The sequence below is a fragment of the Eptesicus fuscus genome, chromosome 4 (assembly GCF_027574615.1).
Source record: "Eptesicus fuscus isolate TK198812 chromosome 4, DD_ASM_mEF_20220401, whole genome shotgun sequence".
NCBI classification, from domain to species: domain Eukaryota; kingdom Metazoa; phylum Chordata; class Mammalia; order Chiroptera; family Vespertilionidae; genus Eptesicus; species Eptesicus fuscus.
Window position 1 is genome coordinate 57,772,883 of NC_072476.1, and position 14,263 is coordinate 57,787,145.

At 36.4% G+C, this 14,263-nt stretch overlaps 1 protein-coding gene across 5 annotated transcripts in view; it reads right to left on the minus strand.

Moving 5' to 3' along the window:
• The window catches only part of LNPEP (leucyl and cystinyl aminopeptidase), a 192,168-nt gene that overhangs the window by 122,937 nt on the left and 54,968 nt on the right, over nucleotides 1-14,263 (minus strand). For 4 of the 5 annotated variants that reach the window (XR_008555844.1, XM_054715042.1, XM_054715044.1 and 1 more), the window contains exons 6-11: nucleotides 13,764-13,918; nucleotides 11,881-11,994; nucleotides 10,247-10,378; nucleotides 6,664-6,795; nucleotides 5,813-5,973; nucleotides 5,243-5,331 (exon numbers count right to left, since the gene is read on the minus strand). Coding sequence is in view for 4 of the 5 variants with exons in the window: in XM_054715042.1 (XP_054571017.1) it covers nucleotides 5,243-5,331; nucleotides 5,813-5,973; nucleotides 6,664-6,795; nucleotides 10,247-10,378; nucleotides 11,881-11,994; nucleotides 13,764-13,918 (783 nt within the window). In the remaining variant the exon portion in view is untranslated. The remainder of the gene's footprint in view (nucleotides 1-5,242; nucleotides 5,332-5,812; nucleotides 5,974-6,663; nucleotides 6,796-10,246; nucleotides 10,379-11,880; nucleotides 11,995-13,763; nucleotides 13,919-14,263) is intronic. The other variant, XM_054715043.1, reaches the window with a different exon arrangement.

Below are 14,263 nucleotides of genomic sequence, written 5' to 3' on the forward strand. Positions count from 1 at the left end.
TGCAGGAGGCAGCCGATCAATAATTCTCTCTCATCATTGATGTTTCTATCTCTCTCCCTCTCTCTCTAAAATAAAAATATATTTTTTAAAAATTATAAGATAAAGAAGAGTAGAGAGATAAGGAAAATAATCTAAACTCAGATAATAATAGCACTTTGGGGTATATTTCCTGCCAAGATTTTTCCTATACACAATTTAATTAATGTAATATTCCATACTATGGACCTATACATAAGCATTCATTTTTATACTTCATTTTCATCTATCAGATTCCACCCCCTGCCATTTTTCCATTGTCTTCCTGTGCAGTATTCAAATATCTTCATAATAAATCTATTTCAAGACCTACCATAGTTTAGGAGTTTCCTATTTGGAAACAGGCTGTTTTAAAATTTTCACTATCATAATAATGCTGTGTGAAGGTTTTTGCACATATATTTTATAAACACACTTAAATCCTTTAGTGTATGACATCTTAGGGTCTCTCAACTTCAAAAGCATTAATTATTAAAATTTTTCAGATTCTCTTAATATTTTATTTATTCTAATTCTACTGAAACTACAAAAGATGTTTAAGATGGAAAATACTTACATTCTGATTTTCTCTTAACATGACATATCTCAATGTATTTTTCATTTAAAAATTCCATACTAATTTGTTTTATTGCTGATATAGCAGAAAAATCAATTATATTAATATTGTCTATTCCTTTTTCTAGAGCAGAATGAAGTTGTAAGGAATAACTGTGATGGCAACAGTAGCTGCTCCAAGTTGAAGACATTTTTAACAAAACTATGACTAAAGAAATTAAATTTATCATTAGCTAATAAAAAAATATCAACACTCACCAGCTCACCAAACACAATTTTCTACAGATCTTTTATCAAGAAAAGACCTTGGGAAGGAATGAAGAGCTCCAACTCTCCCTTTCTCTTAAAGGGAGGCAAGTAATGACAAGTATGGCACTTTTCCCACTGGATGGGTGCAAGAAAATATTGAGAATCTGGCTGATAAGCAAGCAACTTGCCGTGTTGTAAACCTAGCCAAGTCCAAATGAAATGGTAGAAAGGAGAAATGCAGCTGGGAGTGTATTTGAAATTATTACTGTCATCTTGATGACAGAATATAAAGCAGTACAGCCAACAGCACAGAGAGGAGAGCTATCATTTAAAGAGTCAACATGCTAGTCTTTTTCAGGTCTTCTGAATGATCCAGAATAGAGATCCTTAAAACCACGGGTATCAAAAAATAATAGCTTTGCTCACAAGGGAGGTAACTACATCCTGTAGCTCAAATTTGGATGAGGCTACCCTCATATGTTTTTAATTTATTATAATCATTAACAGATTAACAGTTCAATTTTCACAATCTATTGAGTAGTAAAAAAGAATGAGCAATTCCAATGTTAAATGGCAGAAGCCCAGATGAAGTAATCTAATATTGATTTTAAAAAGCCATTTGTCCATGAGTTATGAAAATCAACTACTGTTTTATAAAGAAACATTACAGCACAGAAACAAAAATCACGATTTTACTAGAAAGTCACAAAATTTCCTGTGTAGTTTGTTCCAGAGGACTAGCGCGAGACATACGGTTGAATTGCATCCCCTCTTGTTCAAAAGCATTCCTTTCTGCAAAACTCCTTTCTTCTCCTTTATTTTATTAGCGGGGGTGGGGGGGGGGGGGGTGGGGGGGTGGGGGGCAAGAGTAGAGAAAGGCACATGACAAATATCTTAATTCTATGATTTTCCTTCTTCTTTTTTCCAGTTGCCTCTCACTACAATGACATGTCTTTTAATTTCAGGGAAATATTTCTGGCACAGTGATATCCTTTTAGAAACATGAATGTTTCAAGTTAGATTCTATATAAAAATTTCCTATAAAATTAAAGAGCTTAGAGGTCTGAGTAAGATGTGGATTGAGACTGAGACAGAGACAGAATGGGGCGGGTAGGAAGAATAGGGAGAGGGAAACACATTTTTAGTATAATTTTCTCAATATGTAGCTTGAAAAAAAAAAAAAGGCCCCTTTCAGACCTTTATATTTTTTATACTCACTGGAGGACATGATTAGAGAGAGAGAAAAACATCAATGTGAGAGAGAAACATCGATCAGTTGCCTTCTATACATGATCTTGAACCTACAACCCAGGTATGTGTCCTGACCAGGAATCAAACCAGCAGCCTTTCGGTGCACAAGACGATGCTTAACCAACGGAGCCACTCCGGCCGGGTCTTTTCAAGCCTTCTTCGGCACAACTATTAATGTTCAAAATTCATGTATGCAGGAAAAAGTGACAAAAATATTAACCAAATACAGTATAACTCCTATATTTGACTGAACTAATGGACTAACCCAACAACCCTGGAACACATGGGACTATAATATAGATTTAACAAACTACCACGATAACACCCTGTACTAAAGTCATATGACATAAAATAAGCCTCTGTAGCCACCACCTCAGCTACATTTCTTTTGAGAACAGAAAACATTAAAATAAGAGTGATTCTCACTGAAGTATCAGGAACCAAGAAGAGCCAACTGTCCTTAGGGTCCAACATTTTTTGTGTGAGGATACAACATTTTCAATGTGGACCCTCAAAACCCAAACTGCCAGGGATGAAAACAGCAGCAGCAGTAAGGGAAATCACACAGGTGAGAAGAGGGACCCACAGACACCACTTTCATCATGTATTGGCTCAGTTACAGCGCTACATTAAACCAATTACATTGTAGTGCATTTTGTATATTCTCCTTTACCAAGAGTATTTTGAAATGAAAGGAAACAGAAGATATAATTTCATTAGGCTTTCAATGCTCTTTTCCTAGAACTTTTTACAGTGAGATTAGAAATTGAGTCACTTCACTATAGACAAGATTTATTCATTCAATAAATGTTATGTGCCTACTGGGTGTTAAGGTTGCAAAACTGATTCATATAGTCATGATATCTACCTTCAATAGGGGACATATCTAATATGGGGACAGATACACGTGAAACAGTAAAGTATACAAAAGTAGAGAAGTAGAGAATGTTATTAAAGCACATAAGTAGGGCCTCTAACCTGTCTCGGGGTGGGGGAAGGCATTCCGGAGCAAGCAATCGGTGAACCGAGATCTGAAGAATGAACAGGAGTAAATCAAGGGAGTGGGGAGGCGAGAGTGTTCTTCCAGGTGGCAAAACAGCATAAACAAAGGCCACCGAGAGACACGAGGAAGAATGGCCTGTTGGAGCTGCTCAAACAATTTTTGTGCGGCGGAAACTTCTAATACCACCAAAAACTTACAGATTACCAGGACGTTTGCAAAATATCCTTATTAGTCCCTTTCAAACAGGGAGATGAGATTATTTCTTCTCTCTTAGGTTAGAGACTACCCTTGCAGGGTTCACTTAAAATATTCAGATTTGTTTTCTGGCTGGTGTTGCTAAGTGGTTAGTGTCAGCCTGTTCACAGAAGGCTCCAGATTTGATTCCAGTCAAGGACATATACCTGGGTTGCAGGTTTGTTCCCTGGCTACAGTTAGGGCGCATGTGGGAGACAACCAATTGATGTGTCTCTCTCACATCAATGTTCCTCTTTCTCTTTCTCTCCCCCCGCCACTCCCTTCCACTCTATCTAAAAGCAATGGAAAAATAGTCTCGGGTGAGGATTACCAAACAAACAAAAAAAAGCAGGCAGCACTTGCACTTCCAGCTAAGCTATATTAATAAAAAATATGATGGTATCACAACTGTTCTTAGGGGTTTAAATAATGAGATTGTTGTTGTAACACTTCATTCCAGTTAACTGCAATGCAACTGGCATGCTTGTATATTTCAATTGGCATCATAAATTGTTACCACACAACAGAAGGGCAACTTAGAAATATGTATTAAATCACAAAGGTAAGAGTCTTCATTCTGAGAAGCATGCCTATGAAAAAGTTCAAATAATGAAAAAACATTTAAGAGCCCAAATTTTTATTAAGGCTCCTCACCCCCCACCCCCATAGAGACAAGTGGTGAATCAAGTGTCCAATAGTAAAGAAAGATTAAGTCAATTACTATACATATTAAGCTTAAAAAAATTTAAAAATCGCATGTACACAATGACATCAACTAAGTAAAATATACTTTTAAATGACTAGAAAGAAATAACATGAGAGTCGTTATGATAGGGTGAGATTTGTTCTTTTTCCTAGGTTTTCTGTAATGTGGATATATAATGTTTAAAGTATTTTTTTTTCAGTAATAACATCAATAATAATAGCCAACCCTTATATAGCACAAAACATATGCCAGCTGTTGTTCTGGGTGTTTCATAAAATTGAACTCAATTAATCCTCATCATAACACTATAAAGTAAGTATAACTACTAGCTCCATTCCAGAGCTGAGGGAATGAGGTTCAGAGAGGTCATATAATTTGCCTAAAATCATACAACTGAGCCAGGCAAGCTGGCTCCAAAGTCTGTTCTCTTAACCACTAAGTTACCCTGCACTCTAAAAAATATGGATTGAACACCAGATTCAAATAACAAATTTTCCCTTTACATAAATCTAGAGTATCACTAATGGTTCCTGCAGAACCCAGAAGCCATATATTCTTTCAGGGTGTAAATTAAGAGGATACATGGTATAGCAGGATACATAGAGGTAGTTAACAGATGGTCAGAAACTACATTTCAATTGCTTTTTATAGACTTGTTGTGGGTCAGCATATACAATCTTTACATTACTCCTTTCCTTGCAATCATAATATTTTGCCCCATTTTTTCATTACCAAAAAATATATACTATGTCTATAGGGCATTTTATAATAATTATTTACTATAAATCTAAGTCATCAATCAACCTTTAATATGCATAAGCATCATCTAGGGTGCTTGTCCCTAGATAACTAGATAGCAGACAGCAGAGCATCCTTTAAAAAAACTGCTGTACTTCTTACTTTGTGACATAAAATATCTACCTAGGATATAAAGATATAGCATTTGTTATTTTCTACCAGGACTGCTAGCACTTTCTGTGCAATTTTTTTTATACCTTATGTTACATGACTAAGACAAACCAATTTTATACATGATAGATACATAGACCCAATCTCACTTTGGTCCACATCATGTATAGGTGATTCACAAAACCAGCTTGGAGAGTGTGTACACTGGAAAGTGTAAACTCCTTTCTGCTGCTTGGTCAGATATTTAAAAAATATGCTGCTTCCAATTTCTTATACGGAAAGTGTTAATTAAGTCAAACCTGATTTCTTGTCCAGAAATGATACCAATCGATGTTTTGAATAATTTCTTCCCTCAGTGACAAAGGATAGTGGAATATGCCACAGATAGCTATAAAAAGAAAATATTGAAAGATTATTACACTTTCTAATATTTCAGTCAGTTATACATAATTTGTCCATTTTTGCTTTATTGTTTTTTGGGGGCAGGAAGATGAAAATTTTCAAGTATTTCCAGAAAGGGGTAAACTTGTTAGATGTTTTATAAGAACCTATGGCCCTGGCCAGTGTTGCTAAGTGGTTAGAGTGCCGGCATGCACACCAAAGGGTCTCTGATTTGATTCCCAGTTAAGGGCACATACCTGGGTTGCAGGTTCGATCCCTGGACCTGATTGGGGCTCCCATGGGAGGCAACCAATCAATATGTCTCTCTCACATCCATCTCTCTCTCCCTCCCTCTCTAAAAAGCAATGGGAAATATATCCTCAGGTAAGGATTACAAAAATATATATGAACCTATGATTATAAAACATTTAAAGATACTTTAATCCGAGGGTCCAAAGAGATGGTAGGGAGAGAAAGTGGGCATGTACCTTGCATCTGAAGGCTGAATTCCAGGCTTCATGTTTAAAAAGAATCTTTCTTGTTGTACAAGAAGCTCCTTTCCCTTTCTTTGCACAGTCACTAGAGGAAATCCTTTCTGGAGGGTCCAGGTTTTCATCATTTTCTTGACATCTACTGTTTTGTTTGTGACCTATAAATAAAAGAATAAATTATTTTTGCTTAAAAATAAACAGTTTAAAAGCTTAACAGTTTGTATCTTTCCCTCTTTCTGTACCACATTCTATGAAGACTGCATTTACTAGTAGTGTTAATAAAAAGCAGCACAAATGCTGAGCTAATTTACATTTCTCATATAGGTAAATGAGTAATTGCTAAAAGGAAAGTGACCTGGAACAGAACTAAGTGATAACTAAAGAGCATGAGAGAGGCACAATGTTGAAAAAGCAGCAGATATTATCAACTAAGTGTTCATTAAAATCCCTAAGGCGGTATAAGCGCTCTTTCAAGCCACAAGACTAGCATTGAAGGAGGTTGAAAAACTGCAAAAACATAAGAATAAAAAAAATATTTTTGAAGAAAATATAGCAATATACATTATTTTGGAAAAGACAACTTTCCTACAAAGTAGGAATGGAGATTAAGATGTAGAACAAAAATGGTTGCACAAGGCCACACACAATTTTTCAGTAATTAAGACTAGTACTTCCATTTCTTTTCAATTCTGCATTCTATTAATGTTTATTTCTTAAGCTCTATCTCCCTCTTTCTCAAATAACTATCTTTGTTATCACAGCTTACTTATATACTTGATAAAAACATAAATAGAATTCCTCTCTTCTTACTTCAAGCGCCAAAGAGAACACCTAGGTCAGCCACTTACCTCATTAAAACTATCCCACAGATCATCACTTTGAATGGATGCATAGCTATGCTTTTGCAGGTAAAGAACAAGAGCACGTTGAAATACATCTTCACCAAGATATGTTTTCAGCATCAACAAGAGAGAAGCTCCCTATTCAAAAAGAAAGAAGAAAAAAGGTAGAAAGGGAGGAAAGTAATAGAATACAATAGACATATATATATATATAGAATTGAGAATCTAAAATTCAAAATATAGTCAATCTAAGCATATACTTCCATATGTAGAGCCTAGTTATGACACACTGCTACTAGGTCTCATATAACGACATGTGGACTATGTTCAAACTGTCTTAAAATTATTTTAAAGGATTTGAAAAGAATTAATGGAGTAGATTCCCATGTGCATTAATTCTACTATGAGCCATTTTGTGTGGTCTGTCAATTACTCACTGTTTGTGTTAATGTTAAAAAACTAAGCAATTATAAATATATTTTTAATAGAAAAACATGCCAAATATTCTGTGGCATCCCCACTTTTATCCCCAATGTTTAAGGCACCAATTCAATTCATGGGCACTCGGCTGTGGACAATAAATTAAAGAGCTCTCAGAAGTCTCTCTGCTGGGACTACATTAATTTCCAAAGTTAGTATATCATGTCGCTAAAGTAACCAAGATCTCTCTTTTTCCTGAAGAGTCACTTCCAATGTGTTTGGAACTGATGAATGTATAGGGTACTAAGTATACACTAATAATCCAAAATTAGGCACGCACCTATTAAGGTCACATTATAGTCACTGATGCACACGTCATAACTCACACTCTTAAAATAACCACCACCACCTCCTTGGTGAAGCCTCCAATTTGAGATAAAAATCATATTTTTCTATCTTCAAAAGCAACTTATATCACTTCCTGCATCTGCTATAGATATTGTTATTTCTTCTTGTAGAATGTGTGCTTGTTGAGGGGAAAACTGAAAAATTCAACTCCAATGACTAAAACAATGCCGAGTACACAGTAAGTATTCAAATGGTTTTTGAATATGAGTTTCACTTCAGGTAAAAATGTAGCAATGTCAAGTCATTAAGATTACCATACACACATTAACTGAATTTAAAATCTATTGCTCTCTCTGGTGTTACTTGTTCTATAAATTTAAGTACTCACTCTTTTCAAACATTCCCCCTTCTCTCCTATATCACCTACTTTCCCTCTCTCTCTACTGTAACTTTCCCATTAAAAACACAGACTTTGTAACTTTCCTCATTTTAAATAAATAAAAGATGTCTTTCCTTTCCTTAACCTCAGGTCTCCTCTAGTTACCACCCTATTTCTTGTTCTCACTTTGTAGTAAATTCCTCAGAATAGTTGCCTGCATTTGCCATCTCCATTTGCTCTCTTCCCATTTTCTCTTGAGCCATCTTCCAATCATCACTCCACTGGAAATATTTTATCAAGGTTTCTTCAAGGTGAACTTCATGGTGTCAAACCAACATCAATTCCGAGGCTCAACTTATCAAGCACTAGTAAGTAGCTTTTGCTATGATTGATCAACCACTCCTCCTGATGGCCTTCTGTACTTGGCTTTGGGACACCACTCTAGATTTTCCCCCTGTTCACTGGCTAAATCTCAGTCTCTTTTGCTGGTTCCTCCTCACTTTCCCAAGGACTAAACTTTTATGTTCTCTGGCATTTAATCTTCAGACCTCTTTTCTCTCTCTCTAAATTTTCTTCCAGATCTCAAATTTATATAGCTAACCAGACATCCCCTCTGAATTCCAGACTCATACCCAACTGCCTGCTCCATATCTCAAAAACTGAACTTTTAATTTTCTTCTTGTCCCAAATCTACTCCTCCAATAGTTTTCCCAATGCAGCAAATAATAATTCCATTTCTCCAGTTGTTCAGGCAAAATCTTGAAGTCATCCTTGACGCCTCACTTATATCCCACATGTAATCCATTAGCAAATTATATGGGATTGACCTTTACAATACATTCCATTTCCCCCAAAAAATTTATCTTCATAATCCCAGGCAAAAATACTCTACCATTCCTTTAGCACATATTATCTCTTAATGCTTCACAAGTACCCACCACCTAAACTTTGAGTTTCTTGATGACATAGACTTGGGGGGACAGATCAAACAAGTCTCCTGTTGGGGCTGGCGCCCACCATTCCTGCAGGAGGGGGGCAAACACATTCCTTTCCTCCCACTCTTCAGGCACATGACCCAGTGCCCCAGAGTCCCAGACAAGAGCTTTGGTGGGAGACAGGCTCCAAAGGTCCCAGCTCTGAGCAGCACTCCCTTCCCCGTCTGTCCGTGGAACTGAGCTCAGCCAGGCAGGGCCACCAGGACCCGGGAGGACAGATCAAAAGAGTCTTCTGTTGGGAGTGGTGGCAGCTGAGGCTGCAGGAGGGGGACAAGACCAGCCCCTGTTCCAAAGCCACATGGCTCAATGACTGGCAACTGCTTCTCCAGAAAAAGAGCACATAAAAGTTCCTTGTTGCATGCAGCCAACATACCCCTCATTAGGACTCAAGCTTGGTAGGGAGGTGTCACTGGTTGTTGGAAGTCTGGGTTAGTGCACTCCACAGGCTGGTGCTGCAGGAATAGGAGTGCTGGGCCCTGGGAAGATGGCGCCAGAATGCGGTGGGACAGGGATCTCAGTGGCTGGACCTCCAGGATCTCTCCTCAGGGCCATGCCACCCAGATCTTCTCTTTATGGTTCTCGTAGCCCTGAGTCGTCTTCCCTCTATTGGAGCCCCAGGTGAGTGTCTGAAAGCAAGATCGTGTGTGTTTACCCTTTAAAAGAGCACCAGGGTTTCTAGAATACGCCCTCCTCTTCTGGGCAGACAGGCCCCACTGATTTTCACTTGCCAGATGCTATGCAGACTTCTCTTCCCAGCTCTGATGCTCTGGGCTAGGGATCCTGGCATGGGATTGAGACTCCACACTCTTCAGGGGGATGTTTGCAGCCAAGATATCCCTGCGTCTTCTCAGCTGCAGCATCTCCTCTTCTTACCAATCTTTATGTGGCTTCTTCTGTAAACCCTTGGTTATGATATACCTATTCAGCTGTTCTTCAGGTGGTTATTCAGGTTGACTGCTCTACAATTTACGTGTAAATCTGGTTTGGTGCTGGAGGAGGTGAGAGTAGCTTCCACCTACTCAGTAGACATCTTGGAATCTCCTGAACTTCAATTCTTTTAATATCTGTTTGCTTACTTGTTTTGGAAATTCTGACTTTGGAATATACCTCAATCCTGAATCACACATCCAAAGGCTTGCTTAGAACCCTCCCTGGACATATCCTACCTGCAGATCTAAAGAATGAACCAACTTTAAAAGATATATTTCTATAAGATCTAGTTAAATGCCCAGAATACTAGTCAGAGAACTTAAATGAGACAGAGAAAAAAAAGAATAACCCAGAAAAAGTTAAGTCCAAAATTTAAATAGAAGCAAACATCTTAAATTTTAACAGGATACCTGAAAATAATACTCATTTAATTTTTATAATAATCAAAACCATGTAGCTTGTTCACATAGGAAATTAACTTGAAAACTACTCCAGGTACTAATGTGCATAGCAATACCTTAAAATAGGAAAGAGCATCAAACATTTCTTCAATCTGTTCTGAAGACTGAACAGATGATGATATTGGATGAGATGAATTCAAGGAATCTTTCTTCATGGTTTTAAATCGAGCATCCAAGAAATCTTCATACTAGTAAAAAATGAGACAGGTTAGGAAATCATGAACAGTATCAAAGGCAAAGGCATGTATAGCAATTATTTATATAAATTAGACTACTACTTAAGGACATTATTAAAAAATAACCAGATTTACTCAACTTCAGAACAAGCTTTTGCAAAATATAGGAAGTGTGCTATTCATACATATTCCTCAAATTTAAAAATAAAATTATAACCTCCTGGCCACATGAAAAAGTGTTTCCTAAGCAACAACAGTATAAGGATGAATTAAGATTCTATTACTAAAGCAACAAAATGCCAAATCTTGATATTCAAGATGAATAGTATAAAAAGTTAGTGTATATTTTAAAAATAAAATCTAAAATTAAAAAACAAAAATAAAAATCTGAAATTAAAATAAAAAGTCACCCTTAAGCCGATTTATTATATACACTCCAGTTTTTCTGTTAAGGTAATATATATTTCCTTTAACTGGGTTCATTTGAAATAAAATATAACTCTTAAACAGAAAGAATTCTTTGAGATCTCAGGAGATGAGCTCCCCTAGAATATATATTAGAAGCTTTTAAACATTCTGGGCACCACCAAGTGGTGAAACTGTGAATCTCATGGCTTAATTAAGGAGCAAACACAGATTTAAAGTATCTTGTTTAGTCTCCTAACTAAAGAGGAGTTCATTCTGTGCCTTTTGAAATTTTTGAATAGGTCCTACACAAAAATTTCACATAGAAAGCTCTAAGAATATTCCTGTTTTAAAGAAGTCTTGGGTCATATAGCCAGAAGTTTAATAGAAAGTCACAGAATTTTAGGGTTGAAAGAGATCTTTATACTTCCCCACCTATTGCTTGAATTATTTGGCAATAACTGTCATATATTAGCCTAGTGTGTCCAAATATTTCTAAGGATGGGAAACATCTCCAGAGAGTCTAATAAAGTGGTGGCATTATTATGCTCTCTATAACAAAATAGTGTTCCAAGTCTTTGAAAAGGAACAAAATATGGTTTGTATCTAAAAAAGGGAAAATTATTTTTCTGTATCAACTTATGTATCACTGTTATAAGTATGATTACAGTGACAACAGACAGTATTGCTACAAAATACCTTAATTTTTTTCTTTCTTTATGCACAGGATAAAATGTTTTGTTTTGCAAATAAGGCCTTTCAATTATATCTAAATTCTTTCAAGCAGAAGAATCACAACTTTTGAAAATAAAATGTAGCAAATCAATTTAAAAGGTTTATCCTAATAACAAAATGTAAAATAATTTCACATACTTTCAGCTTTCAATGAAATATGTCAGTAAATAAATGCATAATTTTCATTGTCAGAGCTCAAGAGGTACAGATATAAGTAACAGAGGCCAATTTTATTGTTTCTTTCTAGAAATAGTTTCATTTCTGCAAATGCATAGAAAATACATGGCGAATATGATTTGAGTCTTTCCTCCCTTAGCACTCATAGTAGGCAAAAAAACAAAAAAAAACAACAACAACAAAAACACTATACTTACACTGGAGAGCTTTTTGAATATTTTTTCCAAAGAGAAATACTCCATGAAAGTAGCCAAGCCTTCATTTAACCATAGATCGTTCCACCACTGCATCGTTACCAGATTACCAAACCACTGTGGGGAAAAACAAATTACTAACCAACCAAAATAGTTACATTCTCAAGAATGTTCTAATAATTGAATTGTTAGGTTTATCACCTATAACTAGATTATAATTACATAAAAATATAGTCATTATAGTTAAATAAACTATATTCAAGTTAAAGACTTACAAAAGCTGTGTAAATTTACTTTAAAAGTAAAATAAAATTTTTAACATTTTACCTTAATTGAATGAGAAAAGAAGCAAGACATGCAATTAGCATATTTTTCAATTTAACACATGTTAAATATTAGGTAACAAAAACAGTTTTTAGACACCTCATTAAAAATGAGATTTCCTACATAATGAAATTCTTCTACTTTCTAATATCAAGTTAGGAAGATTCTTTTCTGTTGTATCTATAACCATCCATGACAACTAAAAAGTAAATTTCTGTGTGACAATTTCCTATATTTAGAGAGTCCATACTTCACATTTCTCCTCAATTACCCAAGTTGAGGAGAGTATTTACATGATTCAAAACAGAATTCAAACAACATTCCTCAGGCAAGTTGGTATGCATATAAAGAAATGAAATCAGAAAGATCTTAAATGTGTTCTTCTATGAGGAAGTAAGAAGGAAAAAATGAAAGAAGACTCTTTGAAAAAAATGTCTCAAAAATGCCTGAAATAAAGTGTGGTGATAGGCATGCAATAGTCAGTGTGGCCTAGGGCTTGACTCAAACCAGCAGTAAATCAGTAAGTTTACTAGATACTGAAACAAAACACTTTTGAATTACCAGAATATGTATTTCAAAGATATCTTAAAACCTGTTTCAGACAAAGATGATTTGTAAGTCCTAAAGACGAAGAACAGAGAAATACTCCCCAAGTCGTGGTGGGAGGCCCCAGAAATAACGGATCTAGAGGAAAGCCCCTGAGAGACCTCTTGACTACAGGCCTAACACTCTAACAGTAAGTATACGCTTCATATGCCTGCTCGTTATGAAGTCTTCAGAAGTCTACACAGTTGTGCTCAGGCTGAGTTTGAGACAGGGAGTAAACAGCCCAGGGCATGTTCTACTCTTCTTCCACATCCTCCCACATCATGACACCCCTAAAGCATACCCAACACTGATAAGCACCTCATCAAGGATACAAAAGAGACAGACAGGTGTTGGGGAAGACAGAGGGAGGTTTATGTACCCATAATTTTCTTTCTTTTTCTCCATGGCATACAAAGAGTGCCCTTCCTCTTTCAAATTAATAAAAAAAAATCCAGTTCTAGCAGGAGAGAAAAAATAAATCTAGTGATGACAACTATAGTCCAAGTGTTGTGAGAGTGCAACTTAGGAAAAAGATTTTTCCCCACAAAGCTATACTGAGCAGCTGGCATTTGTCAGTGGCAAACAGCTGTGTGTTATGGGGAAAAGAAAGAGATCTTGATGAGATAGTGCTTCTTTAGGACCCAGTGCTGCCACTCATTAGCTGTGTGACTGAGCAAGTCATTTACTTACGGTGAGTCCCGTTTCCACATCTGTAAATGGGATTTTCACCTGCCCTACAGCAGTTATGAAAAGTGAGATCATACATGGGACCATGTTTTATAAACTGTAAAGTCCTATACAAACATTAGATGGCATTTTCATCTGAAATTGTTTGTGTTCAAAAGCATCATTTTATTATGAATGCAATATTACAATAAACAGCTAAATTATTATTAGCCTCTAAACTTATTCTAACACTCTAGGATATGGAGTAGACCACAGGTATGAGATAAAACAGCCTTGGATGCTAATACCTGATGGGCCAGCTCATGAGCGATGACTTTAGTAACCAGTTTTCTGTCAGCTGCTGAAGAAGTATTATTGTCATACAGCAGTGTCTCTTCTCGGAAGGTGAGCAGACCCCAATTTTCCATTGCTCCTGCTTCAAAGTCAGGAATAGCCACCAAATCTGGACATAACAGGAGAAAAGTAATCAACTTTCCCTCATTTAAGGTACTTCCTGGTTAAATCAAAATAGTTCACCCACTGTTTTATCACTGTGGATCCGGAGGCAGAGTTCATTTTATACTCCTAACAAAATGGAACCTTCCTTACTCTAGCCCAGTATGCTCCTCACCACTAGGTCAGCTGATGAAAACCTGATAAAACCCCTGCAGAGTCGCTGTTCCTCTGCTCCTTAGCAAAAGAAGAGATACCTAATACCTTCACAATGGGCAGGGCCAACTCTCTTCTACCCAAAACAGCTCCATGCTGAAGAGCACTGAAATGCTCTTGCTTTCCAGAGCTTCCATTA